At 48.1% G+C, this 20819-nt stretch overlaps 1 protein-coding gene across 3 annotated transcripts; it reads left to right on the top strand.

Annotated features, from left to right (window-relative positions):
* Positions 1-399: 399 nt before the first annotated feature.
* Positions 400-13114, top strand: LOC308267679 (kallikrein-13-like; the record flags this gene model as incomplete). Of its 3 annotated transcripts, none has more annotated exons than XM_080702550.1 (5): positions 400-451; positions 7745-7934; positions 8242-8291; positions 10415-10551; positions 12926-13114. In XM_080702550.1, 5 exons carry the CDS (start codon positions 400-402, stop codon positions 13112-13114), a joined length of 618 nt encoding a protein of 205 aa, XP_080558676.1. The 3 variants fall into 3 exon arrangements, with proteins under 3 accessions (XP_080558676.1, XP_080558675.1, XP_080558677.1); XM_080702549.1 differs by having other exon boundaries at positions 8242-8510; XM_080702551.1 differs by lacking the exons at positions 7745-7934; positions 8242-8291.
* Between the last annotated feature and the right edge of the window lie 7705 nt (positions 13115-20819).

Below are 20819 nucleotides of genomic sequence, written 5' to 3'. Positions count from 1 at the left end.
GATGCGGGAAGCGCGGATACCGGGTACCCCGCGGGGATGCAGCCGCGGGGCGGAGCTCGCAGACAGACCAACTCCGGAGGGAATCTGGGGTCTGGCCCGGCCCGGGGGAGGCAGAATGGGGTCGGGGGGGGGGAGCAGGGCCGAGGCGCCCCGGGAGGGGGGATCGCAGCGCGGGGAGGGAGGGGCGCCCGCGGGAGCCCGGGGCCCCCGGGCCCCCCACACATGGAGTTGCTTCCCGGCTCAGGGCTTTCAGAGCGAAGGGGAGGCAGGGAGGTCCGAGACCAGAGGGCGGGCGGCGGAGGACTTCAGACGTGGGGGCTCGCGGCCAGCTTCCAACACCCCCTTGGCTTCTCGCGCAGGCCCCGCCCGCCCTGTGCCCCCACCCCCACCCCAGCCACCATGCGGCCCCTGGCCGCCGTCATCGCCGCCCTGACCGTGGCCCTGTCAGGAGGTAAGTATGCGCGGGCCGGGGGCGTGGGGGCCGAGCTCCGCCCCCGCCCACTCGGGGCCGGGCCGGGGACGCCCGCGGGCTTCCTGCTGTCCCCGCCTGACCTGGTTTCCCCGCTGGGGGGCGGCCCAGTGACCCGGCGCCTTCGCCGCTGACCTCAGCGGCGCCCAGCATCTCCCCGGGGTGCTCCTTGGAGCGAGCTTTCTGGGGCCTAACGTGGCTGTTGCTTATGGGTTCTGTTCCTGTTCCTCTTCTGCAAAGTGGGACCTCCCGGGATTGTCCCGGATGAGAAATGAGGGAGAGAAGGGACTCCGAAAGTGCCACCGCGTGCCTACCTTGGTAGCCTTCTCTCTCTCTTCTCCGCCCCTTCCAGGATTCTGCTAGTTTGTTTTTCCCTTAGGCCTTGGGGGTTGGCCCCATTCAGCGTCTATTCCCACAGATTCCCTTTTCCACTTTGCTTATTTATTTTGGTACTGGGAATCGAACCCCAGGGCATTCTAACCCCCCCCCCAGCTCTTTTTATTCCTTGTTATTTTATTTTGAAGCAAGGTCTTGCTTAGATGCTAAGGGTCTTGCTAAATTGCTCGGGCTGGCCTCAAACCTGTGATCCTCCTGTCTCAGCCTCCAAGTACTGAAATGACAGGCGTGCTCCACCATGTCGGCTCTTCCGTTCACCCCCAAACCCTAGTCCCTTGACTTTGCAGCCAGGTTCTCCTGAAAACTCATTCACAGCATTCAGTGGGTTAGTCCAGGAATAGCTGTGGAACCCCAGGCACTCTACCGGGTGCCCTATGAGCAGAGACACAGGCCCTTCCCCTTCCTTGGTACCCAGAGCTGGGAGGGTTGCAGACGTTATTCAAACAACTATCCAAATAATTAGCAAATAATTAATTGCCACCATGAGGTGAGGTGAAGTCTTTAGGAGACATGCTAAGAAACTACAGATGGCCTGACGGTTCGTAGCCTGGAAGCCCTCCCCGAGAGCTGGCTCTTGAGCCGAGACCTGGAGGAGGAGGGTCTGCGGGCACTAAGCACCCTCCTTGGCGGGAAGGAGGGGCGGCTTCTTTCCTTTGGGCACTCTCCAGGGCGCAGGCCCATGCCCCTTCTGGGTGTGGAGCCCCACATGCTGCATCTTGCCTGATAAGGCAGGTGCCCTTTCATGACTCCAGTTTCACCACTAGAATTCTCAAGACTTAAGAGAGAAAGGGCTTACCCGAAAGACACCAGGGATGGAAGACCAAGTGGACTTCTAATGGACTTCTTAAAGCCAACTCCTTTTTATTTGTTTGTTTGTTTTAGTAAAAACAAACCTTAAAAGTAAAATTAGAGCCAGGCATCAGAACTTGAGAGGCTGAGACAGAAGAATCCTCAGGTTCGAGGCTAGCCTCGGGAACTTTTGTGAGACCCTCTGCAACTTAGTGAGAACTATTTCAAAATCAAGATTAAAATAGGGTTTGGGGGTGAAGCTCCGAGTAAGAATGCCCTTAGGTTCAATCCCCAGTACTGAAAAAAAAAAAAAAAAGCAAAATTGGCTGGACATGGTGGCACACATTTGTAATCCCAGTACTTGAGAGGCTAAGACAGAAGGATCACAAGTTTGAAGACAGCCTCAGCAATTAGTGATACGCTCATCAATTTAGCGAGACCTTGTTCCAAAATAGAAATAAAGCTGAGGGTGTAGTTGGAGGTAGAATGCCCCTGGGTTCCATCCATAGTGCCACCAAAAAATCAAAATAAAAGTAAAATTGAAGCCATATAGGCACAATGGCCCATGCCTGTAATTCCTGTGCTTGGGAGACTGAGATAGTAGAATTGCAGTTTCCAGAACAGCCTCAACAATTAGTGAGATTCTCAATCCCGATACAAAAAAAAATTTAAATAAATAAAAAAGTAAAATAAAAAGGGCTGGGGACATAACTGAGTGATAGAGTGCTTGCCTAGCACATGTGAGCTCCTGAGTCCAATCCCCAGTACTACAAAAAAAAATTGAGAATAACATTTTTTTAGCCAGGCATGGTGGTACACACTTGTAATCCCAGGACTTGGGAGGCTGAGACAGGAGGAGCACAGGTTCGAGGCCAACCTCAGCTACTTTAGTGAGGCCCTCAGCAATGTAGTGAGATCCTGTTTCAAAATAAAATAGGGTTAGGGGTGTAACTCGAAAGTAGCATGCCCCTGGGTTCAATTCCCAGTTTAGAAAAAAAAAAAAAGAATTGTAAGATGAGCTTAGTAAGGATTCGAGCGATGTTAAAATTATATTAGCACCATCACGAGACTTTTATTTTATTTTATTTTATTTTATTTGGTGGTACTGGGTGTGGAACCCAGAGGCTTTCTACCTCCGGGCTATACTCCCAGACCTTTTTTATATTTTATTTGGAAACAGGGTTTCACTAAGTTGCTGAGACCCTCACTAAGTAGCTGAGGCTGGCTTCGAACCCGTGCGATCCTCCTGTCTCAGCCTCCCAAGCGCGGGGATTACAAGCGTGCGCCACCACGCCCTGCTCAAGACTTTTATATTTAACAAAAACAGCATCAAAAAGAGAACTAGAAGAGGCCCTGTTTCTGAGTTTGCCATTTAATGTCGTTTATGCCTCATTTCTATCCCACCTAAGATGTTCCTCTACCTCCTCCCCCATGACTCCTGTCCTTACTCTAAGAACCACAGGACTGGTGGGTCACGCTAGTGCATGCTTATAATCTTAGGAGGCTGAGACAGGAGGATCACAAGTTCAAAGTCAGCCTCAACAACTTAGAGACACCCTCAGCAACTAAGTGAGACCCTGTTTCAAAATAAGTAAAATAAAATATGGCTGAGAGTGGATCTCAGAGATAGAACATCCCAGGATTTAATACCCAAAGCCAAAAAAAAAAAAAAAAAAAACCACAGGACCAGTCTCAATGTTTCTTAGCTAGGTGTGAAAGTTCCCAGGGGCAGAAGGGACCCCGTGTTGTAGTTAATAATAAACAAGGGACACCCTCTGTGCACCGGCTCCTGTGCTTCAGCCCCGCCGAATCTCTACAACTGCCCAGGGCAGGAGGAACCATTACAGCCAGCTACTAGCACCCACTGCAGGTCGAAAATAATCAGGGAAAAAATCGCATGTGTACTGAACACGTACAGACTTTTCTTCTCCTCATTATCCCCTAGGCAATTTAGTATAACCACTATTTACATAGTGTTTGCATTTCATTAGGTATCACAAGTTATCTAGAGATGATTTAAACTGTATATGTACAGGTTATATGCAAATACTGCGTGCGTGCGTGCGTGCGTGCGTGCGTGTTTTACTGGGAACTGAACCCAACCCAGGGATACTCTATCTCTGAGCTCCAGCCCCAGCCTTAATTTTTTTTTCTTTTTATTGTGATACTGGGTATGGAACCCAGGGGCATTCTACTTCCGAGCTACACCCCCAGCCCTATTTTCGTCTTTTTTTGTGAAACAGGGTCTCAATGTTTTGCAAAGGGCCTCGCTAAGTAGCTGAGGCTAGCCGCACACCTGAGATCGTCCTGTCTCAGCCTCCCAAGTACTGGAGTTACAGACACGTGTCACTGTACCTGGCTACCTCACTTTCGATAAGGAATCTGAGCACCCACGGATTTAGGCATCGTTAGTGATCCTGGAACCAATCTCCCAAGGATACCAAGGGATAAATGTACTCTTCCCGCTGGACATCTTGGAAAACTGAGGTGGGCGACTTGTATGAGGTCAAATGGCAAGAAACAGCCAGGTAGGGACTAGACTCTGCCCCACTGCTGTGCCTTGGATGGAGGCCCGGGGCTGACACACAGACCACTCCTTTACTGAGCCATCTGTGATGTGCCAGGCACTTTACCAGGACCTAGAGATACAGCTCTGGATAAAGTAGCCGAGGTGCTTATTGTCAATGGAGCTTATAGTCAAGGTGGAGAGAGTTTTAAAGAGAAACATAAATGCAAACAAATGTAAAGAGAAATGAATAGTAATCATTGTTCTGATAAAAAATCAGTTAGGGCATGGTGGCGCAGGCTTGTCATCCCAGCATTGGGGAGGCTGAGACAGGAGGATCGTGGTTCGCGGACAGCCTCAGCTACTTGATGAGGCTCTTTGCAACTCGGTGAGACCCTGTTTCAAAATAAAGAATAAGAAATAGGGCTGGGGGTGTAGCTCAGAGGTCAAATGCCCCTGGATTCCATCCCTAGTGCTGCAAAAAAAAAAAAAAAAAATAGGTAGAGGGTATCGTTGGGAATGCCTGGGGTTCAGAAAGGGCAGCAGTCATCCAGGTGCCTAAGAAGACCTCTCTGAAGAGGCGACATCTGAGCTGAGTTCTGAAAATCAAAGGGACCCAAGCATCTGACTTTTAGTTTCTGAACACCATCTGGTAGGATGTTTACATGTCCTCTGCCTGCACCGTTCAATATGGTAGCTGCTGGCCACTCTGGGCCACTGAACATCTGAAATGTGGTTGGCATCACAGAAGAAATGAGTTTTAAATTTAATTTTTATTTCGTGTGTGTGTGTGTGTGTGTGTGTGTGTGTGTGTGTGTGTGTGTACCTGGGGATGGAACCCAGGGACATCCTACCTTTGGGCCACACTTTAATATTTTATTTTGAAACAGGGTCTCACTAAGTTGCTGAGAGCCTCGCTAATTAGCTGAGGTTGATTATGAACCTGCGCGATCCTCCTGTCTCAGCCTCCCTCCCAAGTTCCGGAATTACAAGCGTGCGCCACCACGCCTGACTTTAATTTTTATTTCATTTTAATTAAAGAGCCACATGTGGCCAAGTGGCTACCATCTTGAACAGCATGGGTCTAGAGAAAGAACTATCCAGAAAGAGGAAATAGCAAGTCTAAGGTCTGCTGTGTTCTGAAGAACAGGTGCACAATGAGCCGCCGGGAGAGCGGGAAGGGCTGAGGAAGAGACGGGTGAGAGCTGGGGGAGCAGGTCCCGCAAAGCTTGGCGAGTCTGTGGCTACTTTAAGGGAAGTCAAGCCTAGGAACAACGTCATCTGACATGCCCTGTTTGAGGATTCCTAGCTGCTCTGAGAAGATTGGAAAGAGGGGATGCTAAATTGGAAGCATTCCGCATGTCGTCGTAGACATCCAGGCAAGAGAAGACAGGACGCGGACCAAGATGGCGGCAGGGAGCTGGGTGGATATTTAGCAGATTAAACCAAACATGACTTGTTGGTCGTGAGTGGCAAAGGAAAGAGGAAGCAAAGATGATGCCTGGGTTTGGGGCTGAGTTCAGAGGTGGCAACGACTGGAAGGAGCAGTTTTGATTGAGAAAAATCAAGTCGAGGATACAAGATTTAAGAGGCGTGTAAGGCGTTCAGGTGGATGGCATTTGGGTTTCCAGCTTGGAGAAAGAGTTCAGAGATGGAGATGTAAATTTGGGTGTGGTTAGCCTGTGGGTGGTATGTAAAGTCTAACTAGAGCCACCTAGTAAATATGTGTTGAAAGGATGGGTGGGAGGAAGGAAGGAAGGAGGGAGGGAGGGGGGAGGGAGGGAAGGAAGGAAGGAAGGAAGGAAGGAAGGAAGGAAGGAAAGAAGGAAGGAAGGGATGAAAGAAGGATGGATGGATGGATGTACAGAAAGATGGATGGATGGGTGAATGGATGGAAGGAAGGAAGGATGAATGGATGGATGAATGAAGGCAGGATGGAAGTGTTACTGAATCCTGGTGCCTGCTCCGGTTTGCAGAATCAAATTTCTACTCCCAACTTTATCCTTACCCCCAAGCCCGTTCCCATCTCCAACCTCATCCATGTTAAACCACGGCCCCAGTCCCCTCCTCCTCCGTGGCACGCTCCGGGGCCCACGTACTCTTTCCTACAGTGCGCCGCGGTGAGGACCCATTTGGGATGTACCAGAACTCCCAAATGGGACAAGCCTTTGGGAAGAAGGAAAGAGATTTATTGATTTGCCAACAAATCGGAGAAACCAGTGACCATCGGCATTCAGGAACAAGCCCTGGGTTTTCTCTGAACAAAGGAAATCAAGCCCTTTTTAAGAGTTAGCTCGTGCGCGGTGGTGCACACTTGTAACCCTGGTCCTTGGGAGGCTGAGACAGGAGGATTCACAGGTTCAAGACCAGCCTCAGAAACTCAGTGAGACCCTCCGCAACTTAGTAAGACCCTGTTTCAAAATTAAAAAAGAATAGAATAGAGCTGGGCGTGTAGCTCAGAGGTAGAATATCCCTGGGTTCCATCCCTCCCCATACACGTTAGCTCTTCAGGGCCATGCTGATGTCTCACCCGAAGGGACATAGTTCATGATTCGAGTCTTCCTTGAGTCCGTTCTTATTCAGCTCTGCTGGCCAAGTCTTTCTTCAGTGGTGTTTATCAGAAGGGGTACAGCTCATGTCTGAGTCTCCCTAGAGTCAGTTCTTGTGCAGATCCACGGGTGCCAGGTCACCTTCTCTTAGTAAATGGACAAGAACATGTTGTTTGATGACAAGGGACAAAGAAAAGGGAGAGGGCAAAAGAGAAACAGATGTCTGTTAGCTACCAGGGTTAGAAGCAGGCCCCCGTTTGGAAGGAAGAAAGAGGTGAATTGGTGGAAGAAAGGATGGATGGAAGAGCAGATGGAGGGATGGGAGGGATGGTTCTCTTAGGTGGCTGTCATTCATCTCCACCTTCTGAAATTCATCCCCATGGAGGAATGATAGAGAAAATGGAGCCTTCTGCTGACCTATCAGAAGCATCCTTACCCCATGAACTCTTCTCTCGGTCCCCGCTGGACAGCTGGGCACTTTTAGAGAAAAGAAATATTTGCCCCACCTTCCCTACACTCCATAAGAAACAGGAACTCCCAGAGGCCAGAAAATAAATGAACAAGCTGGGCATGGTGGTGCCCACTTGTAATCCCAGCACTGCGGAGGCCAAAACAGGATGGTGGATCACGGTTCACGGACAACCTCAGCTACTACTTAGTGAGGCCCTTTGCAACTCAGTGAGACCCTGTTTCAAAATAAAGAATTAAAAAATAGGGCCGGGGGTGTAGCTCAGAGGTAGAATGCCCCTGGGTTCCATCCCCAGTATTGAAGAAGAAAGGAAGAAAGGAAGAAAGAAAGAAGGAAAGGAAGGGAGAAGGAAAGAAAGAAAGAAAGAAAGAAAGAAAGACCCAATATGTTGTATGAATATAATGCACCAATAAAAAATTTTAAAGAGAAAGAAAGAAAGAAGGAAAGAAATAAAAGAAATAAATAACTGATCAGCTTTGGTCACCCAGAGCTCTGATCTGACTCCCACACCCCTGGCCACCTCCTCACCCCCGGCCCTGACTCTAACAATTTCCCTTCTTCCCCAGGCATCTCCCGGGAGTCCTCCAAGATCCTCAAGGGCATCAACGGAACCAACGGGGTCCTCTTAGGTGGCTACACCTGCCTCCCCCACTCTCAGCCGTGGCAGGCAGCCCTGCTGGTGGACGGGCGGCTCCTCTGCGGGGGAGTTCTGGTACATCCCAAATGGGTCCTCACCGCGGCGCACTGTAGGAAAGAGTACGTGGGCCCCGGAGCGTGCCACGGAGGAGGAGGGGACTGGGGCCGTGGTTTAACATGGATGAGGTTGGAGATGGGAACGGGCTTGGGGGTAAGGATAAAGTTGGGAGTAGAGATATGGGGAATATGGGAACAGGGTCAAAGGTTGGGACGAGATAGGAGTTGAAGGTGGGGAGAGAGATTTGCTTGGAGCCAAGGATATAGGATGGGGGACGGGTTAGGCTGGGGATGGAAGTAGCCAGGGCTGGGATGGGGATGGAGATGGGCTCATCCCCTTCCCTAACCACTCCTCTTCCTACGCCCACAGTGGGTACAGGGTTTACCTGGGCAAGCATGCCCTGGGGCATGTGGAGACCGGCGAGCAGGTGAGGGAGGTGGTCCGCTCCATCCCCTACCCCGAATATCACGCCAGCCTCACCCACCTGAACCATGACCACGACATCATGCTTCTGGAACTCCAGTCCCCCGTCCCGCTGTCGGGCCGCATTCGCACCTTGCCGCTTTCCCATGAGGACTGCCTGCCCCCTGGCACCTGCTGCAAGGTGTCCGGCTGGGGCACCACCACCAGCCCCCAGGGTATGTACCACACTGGCAGCCTGGGAATAGCTGGGGAGACTGAAGAGGAATGGGCGGGAAGGGCAGAGCAGGAGCCCTCTATAGAGAAACATAAAGAGATAGATCATCTCTGCATAAGATATATATTATATATATATTATAGAGATATACGATATACATAATATATATATATATATATTAGATAGATGAGAGAGAGAGAGAGAGAGAGAGAGAGAGAGAGAGAGAGAGAGAGAGCGAGCGCTGGGTGTGGTGGCACACGTCTGTAATCCCAGAGACAGGAGGATTGCAAGTTCGAGGCCAACCTCCACAATTTAGCCAGATCCTTAGCAACTCAGTGAAAACCTGTTTCAAAATAAAAAGAAGCCAGGCGTGGTGGCGCACGCTTGTAATCCCCGCACTTGGGAGGATGAGACAGGAGGATTGCACAGGTTCAAAGCCAGCCTCAGCTACTTAGTGAGACCCAGTTTCCAAAAAAAAAATATAAAATAGGTCTGGGAGTAAAGCCCAGAGGTAGAAGGCCTCTGGGTTCCACGCCCAGTACCACAAAATAAATAAATAAATAAATAAATAAATAAATAAATAAATAGGACTAAGGGTGGAGCTCAGAGGTAAAATTCCCCCTGGATTCGATACTCAATACCAAAGAATTAAAAATAAATAAATTTTAAAAGGCAGCTGGACATGGTGACTAGTGCCTGTGATCCCAGTACTTGGGAGGCTAAGACAGGAGGGTCCTGGATTCAAGGTCAGTCTCAGTTTGTAGTGTGATTCTCACCAACCTAGCAAGATTCTGTTTCAAAACAAAAACATAAAAAAGACTGGTGGTAGCCGGGCGTGGTGGCACATGCTTGTAATCCCCACTCTTGGGAGGCAGAGACAGGAGGACCGCGCAGGTTCAAAGCCAGCCGCACGCACTGGCTTAGGAGACCCTGTTTCCAAATAAAAATGTAAAAATAGGTCTGGGAGTGTAGCCCGGAGGTAGAAGGGCTTCCAGGAACCCCAGTACCACCAAAAAAAAAAAAAAAAAAAAAAAAAAAAGACTGGGGGTGCCTGGTGTAGTGGTGCACAATCATAATCCCAGTACTTGGGAGGCTGAGACAGGAGGATCTCGAGTTCACGGCCAGCCTCAGCTACTTAGTGAGGCCCTCTGCAACTTAGTGAGACCCTGTATCAAAATAAAGAATAAAAAATAGGGTTGGGGATGTAGCTCAGAGGTAGAATGCCCCTGGGTTCAATCCCCAGTAACATACACACACACACACACACACACACACACACACACTCTATATGTATAAATTATAAGATATATTTAAGTACATGTACATTATATGTTATAGATGTGTTTTGTAATTGATAGTACATTTAAATTGCAAATACACAATGTGTATGTATTTTTACAGTATATATGTTATGGTTTAATATGTTTTTAGAATTTACAAAATATAGTTGATATAGTAATAAGTGTGTACGTATTAAGTGTACTAAGATATACATAAATATATCTTCTATATGTAAGTTGTGTAGGCATCAAATATCAGCGAGGCCCTGTGCCTCTCTTTGGCCTTCTCCAGCGCTCCACCTGGCCTCGGTGTCTCCGGTGTCTCCTCCGGGTGCCCAGTGTCTCTTCCCAGCCTCGCCCCCCCCCCCAGCTCTGCCTTCCGTCCCTGCCTTCCCGCTCCCTCCAGCTTCCTCTCTCCAGCTTTCTTTCTCAGTCGCTGGCCCCAGCCCTCCGATCCTTCCCTCTACCCCTCCTTCCCACATTTCTGCCTCTTGGGTCCCTTTCCTTAGACACCTCTCCCATCCTCCTCTTGCCATCTCAACTTCCTCCCGATTCTTCGCCTCTCCAACTCTAATCCCGTCGCCCATCCAGGACAGACGCTCAGACCTTCTCTCTCCCCCCCCAGTGAGTTACCCCCAAACCCTGCAATGTGTCAACCTCCAGCTGCGCTCCGACGAGGAGTGCCGCCAGGTGTACCCCGGGAAAGTCACCGCCAACATGCTGTGCGCAGGCAGCACCGAGGGCGGCAAGGATTCCTGCGAGGTGAGGCCTGGGCCTGGGTGTGGGGCCCCGTGCAGGGTGGATGCTGGGCAGGAGTGGGGAGCAAGTGTCTGCGGCCTTTGTAAAACAAGGTGTCCTCTACTCTGAGGGTGTCAGGATGGAAAGGGGTACCCAGAGACGCAAATAGAATCCGGCTTAAGCTTTGGCTCTGACTGATTGGCTGCCTCGCTTCCCACGTGATACCGTGTGAAGGTTGGGATTCTTTCTGTTGCAAGTGATAGAAACCCATCCCCAACTGGCTTGAGCAGAACACATTAAAAAAAAAAAAAAAAAAAAAAAAAAAAAAAAAAAAACAACAACCCTGGATTTGGTCATTGAAAATCCAGAGGGGATGGTTTCAGGCACAGCGGGATCCAGGTATGCAAATCACATAGGAACTTTGCCTCTCTTGAACCCCACTTTGTTCTTCTGTTTGGGCTTCCTCAGCTAAGTTCTTCCCCTGCAATGGAGAGAGATGTCCCCAGCAACTTTGGGCTTATAATTTTTCTCCTCCTCTTCCTCCTCCTCCTCCTCCTCCTCCTCTTCCTCCTCCTCCTCCTCCTCCTTTTGTATTGGAGAGCGAATCCAGAGGCATTTTACTTTCAAGCTATACCCCAGCTTTTTTTGTTTGTTTGTTTTTGTACTGGGGATTGAACTCAGGGTCATTTTTACCTCCAAGCTACACCCTCAGTTTTTTTTTGTTTTTTTTTTTAATTGGAAACAGAGTCTTGTTAAATTGCAGAGGGGCTCACTAAGTGCTGAGGCTGATCTTGAACCTGTGATCCTCCTGTCTCAGCCTCCCAAGTACTGGGATTATAGGCATGCGCCATCACATTTGGCAGTTTAGGGCATATACCCTGTCCTCTACGAATCCTATTGGAAAGAGAGAACACCTTCTTTCGAATGGTTTCTACAAATGTTTTGGGCATAATAATCACAAGGTTGACCTCAGTCATGGGTCTTGAACCATCACTCTGGTCTGGGCTCTGAGAATCTCTGGGGCATATGACTATCCATGGGGGTCAAGAAGGAGTGAGGACTGGTGGCATGAATTGAGAGCAGCAGGGGCAATTCTCCAAATGAAAAAAATCAGGAGGCTATTACTAAAATAAGAAAAACATGGGCAGAAAACAACCTACAACCAGTTGCAGTGGCATATACCTGTAATCCTAGTACTTGAGAGGCTAAGGCAGGAGGATGGCAGGTTTGAGACCAGCCTCAGCAACTTAGTGAGACCCTGCTCCAAAATAAAAATAAATAGATAAAGTGCTGGGGGGGGGGGTCTTGGAGGTAGAATGCCCCTGGGTTCAATTTCCAGTATGGATGGATGGAAGGATGGATGGATGGATGGATGGATGGATGAATGGGTGGATGAATGGATGGACGGACCAATAGAGAGCCTTCTGATACTGAGTTTGGGTAATCGTGAATTGATGTGTGCCTTGCTCGATTAGTAATGTCTGCCTGGGTGCACATAGAAGTAGAAGTGCAGATGGGGATGCATTCCCCTAACAGTAAGATGGCACAGAGGAACCATAATGCAGAGTGGAGCAGAGGGAAATGCAAGTGGGACTTGGTGCCAGGGAACCGAGATACCAAGATGAGCACAAACTGTCACCACTTTTAATGAGACTAAGAAATAGAGAAACACAGAAGTCAGTCAGTGCCTCTCTGTCTCTGTTTCTCTCTCTGTCTGTCTCTGTCTCTCTGTCTGTCTCTGTCTCTCTGTCTCTCTGTCTCAGGATTTTTGTATTTCTTTTTCTTTTTAATTCCTTTTTTTTTTTCCCCTTTGTACTATCTAGGGATTGAACTCAGGAGAGTTCTACCTCTGATTCCCAGCCCTTTTAAAAAGTTCTGTTTTGTTTTGTTTTTAAATAGGGCTTCACAGCCAGGCCCAGTGGTACATGCTTGTAATCCTAGAACTTGGGAGGCTGAAAAGGAGGGTCATGGGTTCAAGACCAGCCTCATCTACTTTGTGAAGTCCTCTGCAACTTAGCGAGACTCTTTTCAAAATAAAAAAAAAAAAATAGGGGCTAGGGGTATGTGTGGCTTGGAGGTAGAATTTCCTTGGGTTCAATCCCCAGCACTGGAAAACAAAACAGAAAAAAAAACCACACACACACAAGGCCTCACTAAGTTGCTGGGGCTGGCCTTGAACCCGTGATGCTCGATCTCAGACTCCCAAGTACTGGGGTTCCAGGCATGCACCACCACGCCCGACTCCCAGGGTCCATTTGCACCTCTGTTCCCCCCGATGCATCTTCTCCGTTTCTCACTGTCTTCGTCTGCCTCTGACTCCCTCTCTCTGCCGTCTCCATCTCTCCCTCCATCCCTGCCTTCGCTTGGCACGGACAAGACCCGGCTTCTCTCTCCCCAGGGCGACTCCGGGGGCCCCTTGGTGTGCAATGGCACACTTCACGGCATCATCTCCTGGGGAGACTTCCCGTGTGGGCAGCCCAACCGGCCTGGCGTCTACACCCGAGTCTCGAAATACATCCGATGGATCCACGGAACAATCCGAAAATACAAAACGGGGGAGCAGAAATGGACCGGGGGCAGGCAATAAAGTTGGGCTCTTTGCTGGCCTCCTCCCCGCCACCACGCCCTCCTTGTTTTGCTTGTTCAGACTTTTTTGTCCCTCCTTCCCTAAGTCTCCATTTGAACCAGTGATTCATGGTCTCGAAGTGTTCAGTTCCAGCCGACCTGTCACATTTCACTGGATGCCAGCCTGAGGTCTCCCAGAGCACCCCTGAATTGTCCAACTCCCACAATGCCCAGGTCCCCCCAAAGTATCACCATGGCTACCGTAAGCCCAGATAGACATCTGTGTGTGGTGTTTGTGGTGACATCCTTAGATTTAAAGAAGTTTATTAGAAAGATAGAAATACAGAAAATAGAAATACAGCTCCATACCAGACTGGCATGGAGGGGTGACTCGAAATGAATACACCCTCCATTAGCCTTTCTTAACCGTATCCCCTGTCAGTCAAAGGATCTTCCTGGTTGGCATCCCCTAGCCATCTTTTTTTTTTTTTTTTTTTTTTTTTTTTGTACTGGAGATTGAGCCCAGGGGCCTTTTACCTTCACACCAAACCCCCAGCCCTTTTTATTTTTTTAAATTTTGAAATAGGGTTTCACGAAGTTGCTGAGGCTGGCCTCAAACCTGTGATCTTCCTATGTTAGCCTCCCAAGGATGGGAATTACAGGCATGCAGGCACCAGATATTTATTCACTGCCAGTATTCTAGGTCCTGTATGTTTTGCAGTTGAGAGGGTTCTAGACACCTGAGATGTTACATCTTGAAAATCTCTTATGCCCAGAAAGAATCTTCTCCCCTGGCAACATCCTATGTGCCTCTAAGTGACTCCACAGCTAACTTCAGATCCTCAGAAATGGTTCATCCGCATGCTTCTGAGCCCCACAGATGCCCCAACTCCACCAGCATCCCCCATACCAGCGTCCGCCAGCATCCCCTCTCTCTGAATGCCCCACCCTAGTAACACTCAGTGGCACTCCAGTCTCTCCAGCGATGGGTTCAGTATCCCAAAGGACCTCTGTGCCGGACTGTATTATCCACCGATCACTCTGTCCCATACCTCTGTCTTGATCCTCTGCCTCCCCTAGAACTTCATTCCATGCCCCTTGTGTTTACATCCTCGCTCATGGCCCCTAGCTGTGGTGGTTAAACGCTCAGCTACTGGAGTATCTCCTTCGTGCAATCCCTGTCTTGAGCAAGTTGTAAAAATGGGTCTATAATTTTTCCTCATAGCTTTGTTACAAGGATAAATGTCAGATGCTGTCCACTATTATTATTTGCACGGTTCCCTATAAAACCTGACCTGCACGGATGTGCACGGCAACCCCTCAAATTGGCAGTGTCCAAGGACGTAGCCTTTGCGTGTTTTTTACAGCAGAGATGTATTCAGTGCCAACCACGGATGGGCGCTCTCCTCGGCAAATTAAGGAGATCCTGCTTCAAAATAAAAATGGGCAGCTGGCGTGGTGGCGCACACTTGTAACCCCAGTCCTTGGGAGGCGGAGACAGAAGAATCACAGGTTCGAAGCCAGCCTCAGCTACTTAGTGAGGTTCTCAGCAACTTAGTGAGACCCTGTTTCCAAATATAACATAAAATAGGTCTGGGGGGTTACCTCAGAGGTAAAATAACCCCTGTGTTCAATCCCCAGCACTATAATAAATAAATTACAAAGTAATTAAGATAATTAATTAAAATTATCCTTTGTTATAAAACAGCAACTGTGGTTCCCTGAGTCCTGTGAGCTGCTCTGACAAATTAGTTGAACCTAGGAGGGGGGTTATGGGAACCCCTATTTAGAACCAGTTGGTCAGAAGAGCAGGTAAAACAACAAAACCAGTGCTCCTGATTGGCGTTTGAATCCAGCGTGGGGTAGGGGCAGATCCAGGAGGTGGATCTAACACTATCTCCAGGTAGACAGCGTCAGAAGTGAACTGAATTAAACGACTTGGGTGCAGAAGTAACCACTTGCAGGCCGGGCGTGGTGGCGCACACTTGTAATCCCCGTGCTTGGGAGGCGGAGACAGGAGAATCACGCAGGTTTGAAGCCAGACCCTGTTCCCAAATAAATAAAAAATATAAAATAGGTCTGGGAGTGTAGCCCAGAGGTAGAAGGGCTTCCAGGAACCCCAGTACCACCACCACCAAAAAAAAAAAAAAAGTAACCCCTTGCTTGTGAGATGGGGTGGCCCCTGCAATCCTAGAATTTGGGAGCCTGAGACAGGAGGATCCTAGATTTGAGGCCAGTGTGCAGTGACTTACTCAGATCCTCAGCCACTTAGCAAGACCGTTTCAAAATAAAAAATAAGAAGGGATGGGAGTGTCTCTCGGGGGATAGAATGCCCCTGTGTTCAATCCAATACAAAAAAATAAAAACTGAAAAAATTACTACCTGTGTTACTACTCTTTGTGCATGCATGCAGGTGGACTTACTAGCTGGAGACCGAACCCAGTGGCATTTCTACCTCCAAGCTACACCTCCAGCTCTTGATATTTTATTTTGTTTGTGGTGCTGGGGATTTAACCAGAGGTGTTCTATCTCCAAGCTCCACACCTCTCTTTTTTTTTTTTTTTTGTTTTGAAACAAGATCTTGCTAAATTGTAGTTGCTGAGGTGGGACTCGAACCTGCGATCTTCCTGTCTCCGCCTCCCAAGTGTTTGGGTTACAGTTGTAAGTCACTACACCTGGCTTCTTGTTATTCCTAAACAATACAGTGTAACACTTGTTACCAGCTAGGGATATAGCTCAGAGGTATAGCGCACCCAGGAGGCGGTGGATAGCAAACCAAGAACCCAAAATAAAACAGTACAACACCTATTTACACTGCACTAACATTGCATTAAGTATCATAAATTATCTTGAGATTATTTAAAGTATCCCGGAGAATGTGCGTGGGTTCTATGCAAATACTATACCATTTTATATCTAGGGACGGTAGCACGTGCTGCTTCTGGTATCCGAGGGGATCCTGGAACAAGTGCCCTTTGAAGACTGAGACGTGATTGTTATTCACTGTTCCAAAGAGGGTGGAGTGGCAGAGAGCTGGTTTGGCAGCTCTGTCTTTGGGGAGCCTCAGTTCCCTCTCCTGGCAGTAACAGGACGTTCTGCTCAGGGATGTTGGGAGGACAGTGTGAAAGGCCAGCAATTAAAAGCTGCACACACAGCTCCAAGCCAGGAGCCTCCCTGGTGAAGAAGGAGCCTTGACACTGAAAGACGAAGCCTCCAAGAACAGGCAGCCCAGGCGTGCATCCCCGCCATCGCTCACCGAACTGTGTCGCCCGGGAAAAAGGAACTTGCTTCCTCTGTGCCTCAGTGCTCTGGTCACTCGAGCGGGGGTGAGGATGGGACTTCACACCAGACGGCAGCGAGGCCTCAAGGCCAAAGGTGCGACTCAGTGCTCATAGAAGATAATGGCAGATAATGTTTTTTGTGACTTAGGGACTTTTTTTTTTTTTAACTTCAGAAGACTTGGGAGGCCAGGGCAAGAGGATGGAAAGATCACGGCTAGCCTGGGTAACTTAGCAAGACTCTGTTGCAAAACATGAAAATTAAGCCAAAGGTGGTTTGTGCATGCCTGTAATCCCAGTACTCGGGAGGCTGAGACGGGAGGATCACAGGTTCAAAACCAGCCTCGGCAACTTTGTGAGGCTCTCAGAAACTCAATGAGACCCTATTTCAAAATAAAAAATAAAATGGGAGCCAAATATGCCGGTGCCATTTTGTAATCCCAGTACTTGGGAGGCTGAGACAGGAGAATTGCAGGTTCAAAGCCAGCCTCAACAATTTAGTGAGGCTCTCAGAACTTAATAAGACCCTGTTCTTAAATAAAGTATAAGCCGGGCATGGTGGTGCACGCTTGTAATCCCCACGCTTGGGAGGCTGAGACAGGAGGTTCGCACAGGTTCAAAGCCAGCCTCAGCTACTTAGTGAGGCTCTCAGCAACTTAGTGAGACCCTGTTTCCAAATAAAATATTAAAAATGGGTCTGGTAGTATAGCCCAGAGGTAGAAAGCCTCTGGGTTCCACCCCCAGTACCACCAATAAATAAATAAATAATAAATAATAAATCAAAATCAAAATCAAAAAATAAAATGGGCTTGGGGTGTAGCCCAGAGGTACAATTCCCCTGGATTTCACCCCTAGCACCACACACAAGAAAATAAAAGAGAAGGAAGAGAGAAAATAAAGGAAAATATGAAAAAAATTTAAATAGTCAAGTGCTGCAGCACACACCTGTAATCTGTGTACTTGGGAGACTGAGACAGGAGGGTTGCAGGTTTAAGGCCAGTATGCAGTCACATAGCAAGACATCTCAGCACCTCAGCAAGACTCTGTTTCATAATAAAAGAAAATAAAATAGGGCTAGGGGTGTGACTTAAAGGTAGAACTCCAGGCAGGGCATGGTGGTGCATGCTTGTACTCACAGTACTTGGGAGGTTGAGACAGGAGGATCGTGGCTCATGGCCAGCCTCGGCTACTTAATGAGGCCCTCTGCAGCTTAGTGAGATCCTGTTTCAAAATTAAGAATACAAAATAGGACTGGGGGTATAGCTCAGAGGTAAAATACCCCTGGGTTCAATCCCCAGCACAAAATATAAAAATAAAAATAAAATAAAGGTAGAACTCTCCTGGATTCAAACCCCAGTATTAAAAATGAAAATAAATAAATAAATAAATAAATAAATAAATAAATAAATAAACCAGGTGTGGTGGCTCACGCTTGCAATCCCAGTACTTGGGAGGCTAAGATAGGAGGATCGCACAGGTTCAAAGCCAGCCTCAGCTACTTAGTGAGGCTCTCAGCAACTTAGTGAGACCCTGTTTCCAAATAAAATAGAGAATAGGTCTGGGAGTATAGCTCGAAGGTAGAAAGCCTCTGGGTTCCATCCCCAGCACCACACACAAACACACACACACACACACACACCAAAAAAAAAAAAAAAGAAAAATAAATAAAAATAAATAGCTGGGGGTATAGCTCAGAGGTAGAATGCCCCCACATTCAATTCCCAGCACCAAGAAAGAAATTGGAGGAAATCAAAGTACCCATTAGTGGGGGAGCAGATGGAGGACGCGGTGGGTTCCCGCCACATAGAACTACCCTGCAGTCAAAAGCCACACACTAGGTGCACGCCCAGCAAGAAGACACGCACCTCAAAGGTGCCGCGCTGCCGATACAAAGGATGGAAGATAGAAAGGCTAACAAAACCACAAGTTGGCCAAGATGTGTGGCAACCGGGACACTTAAACCCTGCTGGTGGCAACACAAACTGGTAGAAACCACTTCAGAAAACTCTTGGCAGCCTCTTCCATAGGCAAACGCACACTTACCGCACCATCTAGTGATTTCACTCCTGGGTGTCCACCCAAGAGAAATGAAAACACATGTCCACACAATGACCCACACATGAATGTCATAGCAGCACTGTTTGTAAGAGCCAGAAACTGGAAGCCACCCAAAGAGCCAGCTGGTGAGCGGATAAACAGGTACGGGGGAGCCGCGGGCTGGGAGCTGCTCGCAACAGAAAAGAAACAGCGAGAGGGCATGGTGGCGCACCTTGTGGTCCCAGCATTTGGGAGGCTGAGACCGGAGGATCGTGGTTCTTGGACAGCCTCGGATACTTATTGAGGTCCTTTGCAACTCAGTGAGACCGTGTTTCAAAATAAAGGATAAAAAAAAAAAAAATAGGAGCTGGGGGTGTAGCTCAGAGGTAGAATGCCCCCTGGGTTCCATCCCCAGTACCGGAATAAAAATAAATAAATAAAAAATAAAAATAAGCCGGGCGTGGTGGCGCACGCTTGTAATCCCTACGCTTGGGAGGCTGAGACAGGAGGATCACACGGGTTCGAAGGCAGCCTCAGCTACTAAGTGAGGCTCTCAGCAACCTAGTGAGACCCTGTTTCCAAATAAAGTATAAAAAATCGGGCTGGGAGTATAGCCCGAAGGTAGAAAGCCTCTGGGTTCCACCCCCAGTACCACCAAAAATAAAAAATAATAAAAATAATAATAAAGGCGCGACAGAGCTATGGAGAGATACTTGCAAAGGCATCATGAATCTGAAATTGAAGAATCTGTAGTGTTAGAAAACAAACCTTGATGGGAAATTTAAGGGGGACCCCCATGGCAGGATGGAGAGCCTGCCAGGGTGAATAGAGGAAGTTTTGCAAAAGGGGTTCAGAGACAGCTAAGGATGGGGCAGGGGATTAAGGAAGGGATGCTTTTATGCTTTGATGTGGAGGTGGTTATGTGATGGCTTGCAATTTCCAAGATTCATCAACAAGAACACTTAAGAAGAGTGATTTTAGGCAGGCATGGTGGCGCACGCTTGTAATCCCCACGCTTGGGAGGCTGAGACAGGAGGATCGTGTAGGTTTGAAACCAGCCTCGGCTACTTAGTGAGGCTCTCAGCAACTTAGTGAGACCCTGTTTCCAATTAAAATAGAAAAAAGGTCTGGGAGTATAGCTCGGAGGTAGAAAGTCTCTGGGTTCCATCCCCAGTACCACCAAAATAAAAAATAAAAAGACTAAAAAAAAAGTAGGGCTGGGGGTATAGCTCGGAGGTAGAATGCTCCTGGGTTCAATCCCCAGTACTGGAGAGAGAGAGAGAGAGAGAGAGAGAGAGAGAGAGAGAGAGAGAGAGAGAGAGAGAGAGAGAGAGAAGCTATATACTATCATACCACTGACATAAAATAAAAATGCATGCACACAGAAACACTACACAATTTGTAAGAACATACACTGATAAAAAGATCTAAGCCAGGCAGAGTGGCACATACCTATAATCCCAGTACTTGGAAGTCTGAGACAGGTTCAAGGTCAACCTCAGTACCCTACCAAGACCACCCTCAGCAACTTAGAAAGACCCTGTTTTGAAATAAAAATAATAAATTGGTCATGGTGGCTCATGCCTTTAATCAGTACTTGGAAGACCTGAGACAGGAGAATCACAGGTTTAAGGCCAGGCTCAGCAACTTGGCAAGGCCCTTAACAACTTAGTGAGCCCCTGTTTCAAAAGAAAAAGAAAAAGAAAATTTGCTGGAGGGTGTAACTCCGAGGTAGAATGCCCCTGGGTTCAATTCACAGTACCTCAGAAATAAATAGGTCAGTTAATTATAATTTTGAAGGCGCTGAGCGTGTAGCTCAGAGGTAGAATGCCCCTGAATTCAATCCTCAGGGCCAGGGAGAAAGAGACAGACAGACAGACAGACAGACAGACAGACAGACAGACAGACTAAAAAACTGTGGACATCAGGCATGGTAACACATACCTGTAATCCCAGTACTTGGGAGGCTGAGACAGGAGGATCACAGGTTCCAGGCCAACCTCAGCAAGTAGTGAGATTCTCATCAACCTGGCAAGACTCTTTCAAAACAAAAATAAAATAGGGCTGGGGTGTAGCTTGGGTGTAGCTCAGAGGTATAATGCCGCAGAGTTCAAACCACCATGCTACAAAAAAAATTAAAATTAAACATCGTGAATGAATTAAATGCTACCAAAGTATACACTTTAAATGGCTAATTGTCTGTGTGGACTCCACCCTAATAAAAAATGCAATAACAAATAGAATAGTAAAAGATACACAGTCATAAAGATAATAGGTAAGGATAAGCGATAACAAAGATACACAATAATGTCTGCGGTATGGAAGGATACACATTAATAAAGATAACAGTGAGCTGGGCGCGGGGGCGCACGCTTGTGATCCCAGCACTCGGGAGGCTGAGACCGGAGGATC

The sequence above is a fragment of the Muscardinus avellanarius genome (genome assembly GCF_963383645.1).
Source record: "Muscardinus avellanarius genome assembly, chromosome: 10".
In the NCBI taxonomy this organism is placed as follows: domain Eukaryota; kingdom Metazoa; phylum Chordata; class Mammalia; order Rodentia; family Gliridae; genus Muscardinus; species Muscardinus avellanarius.
Note: the sequence above shows the minus strand (reverse complement) of the source record. Positions and strands in the feature narration are given on the sequence as shown.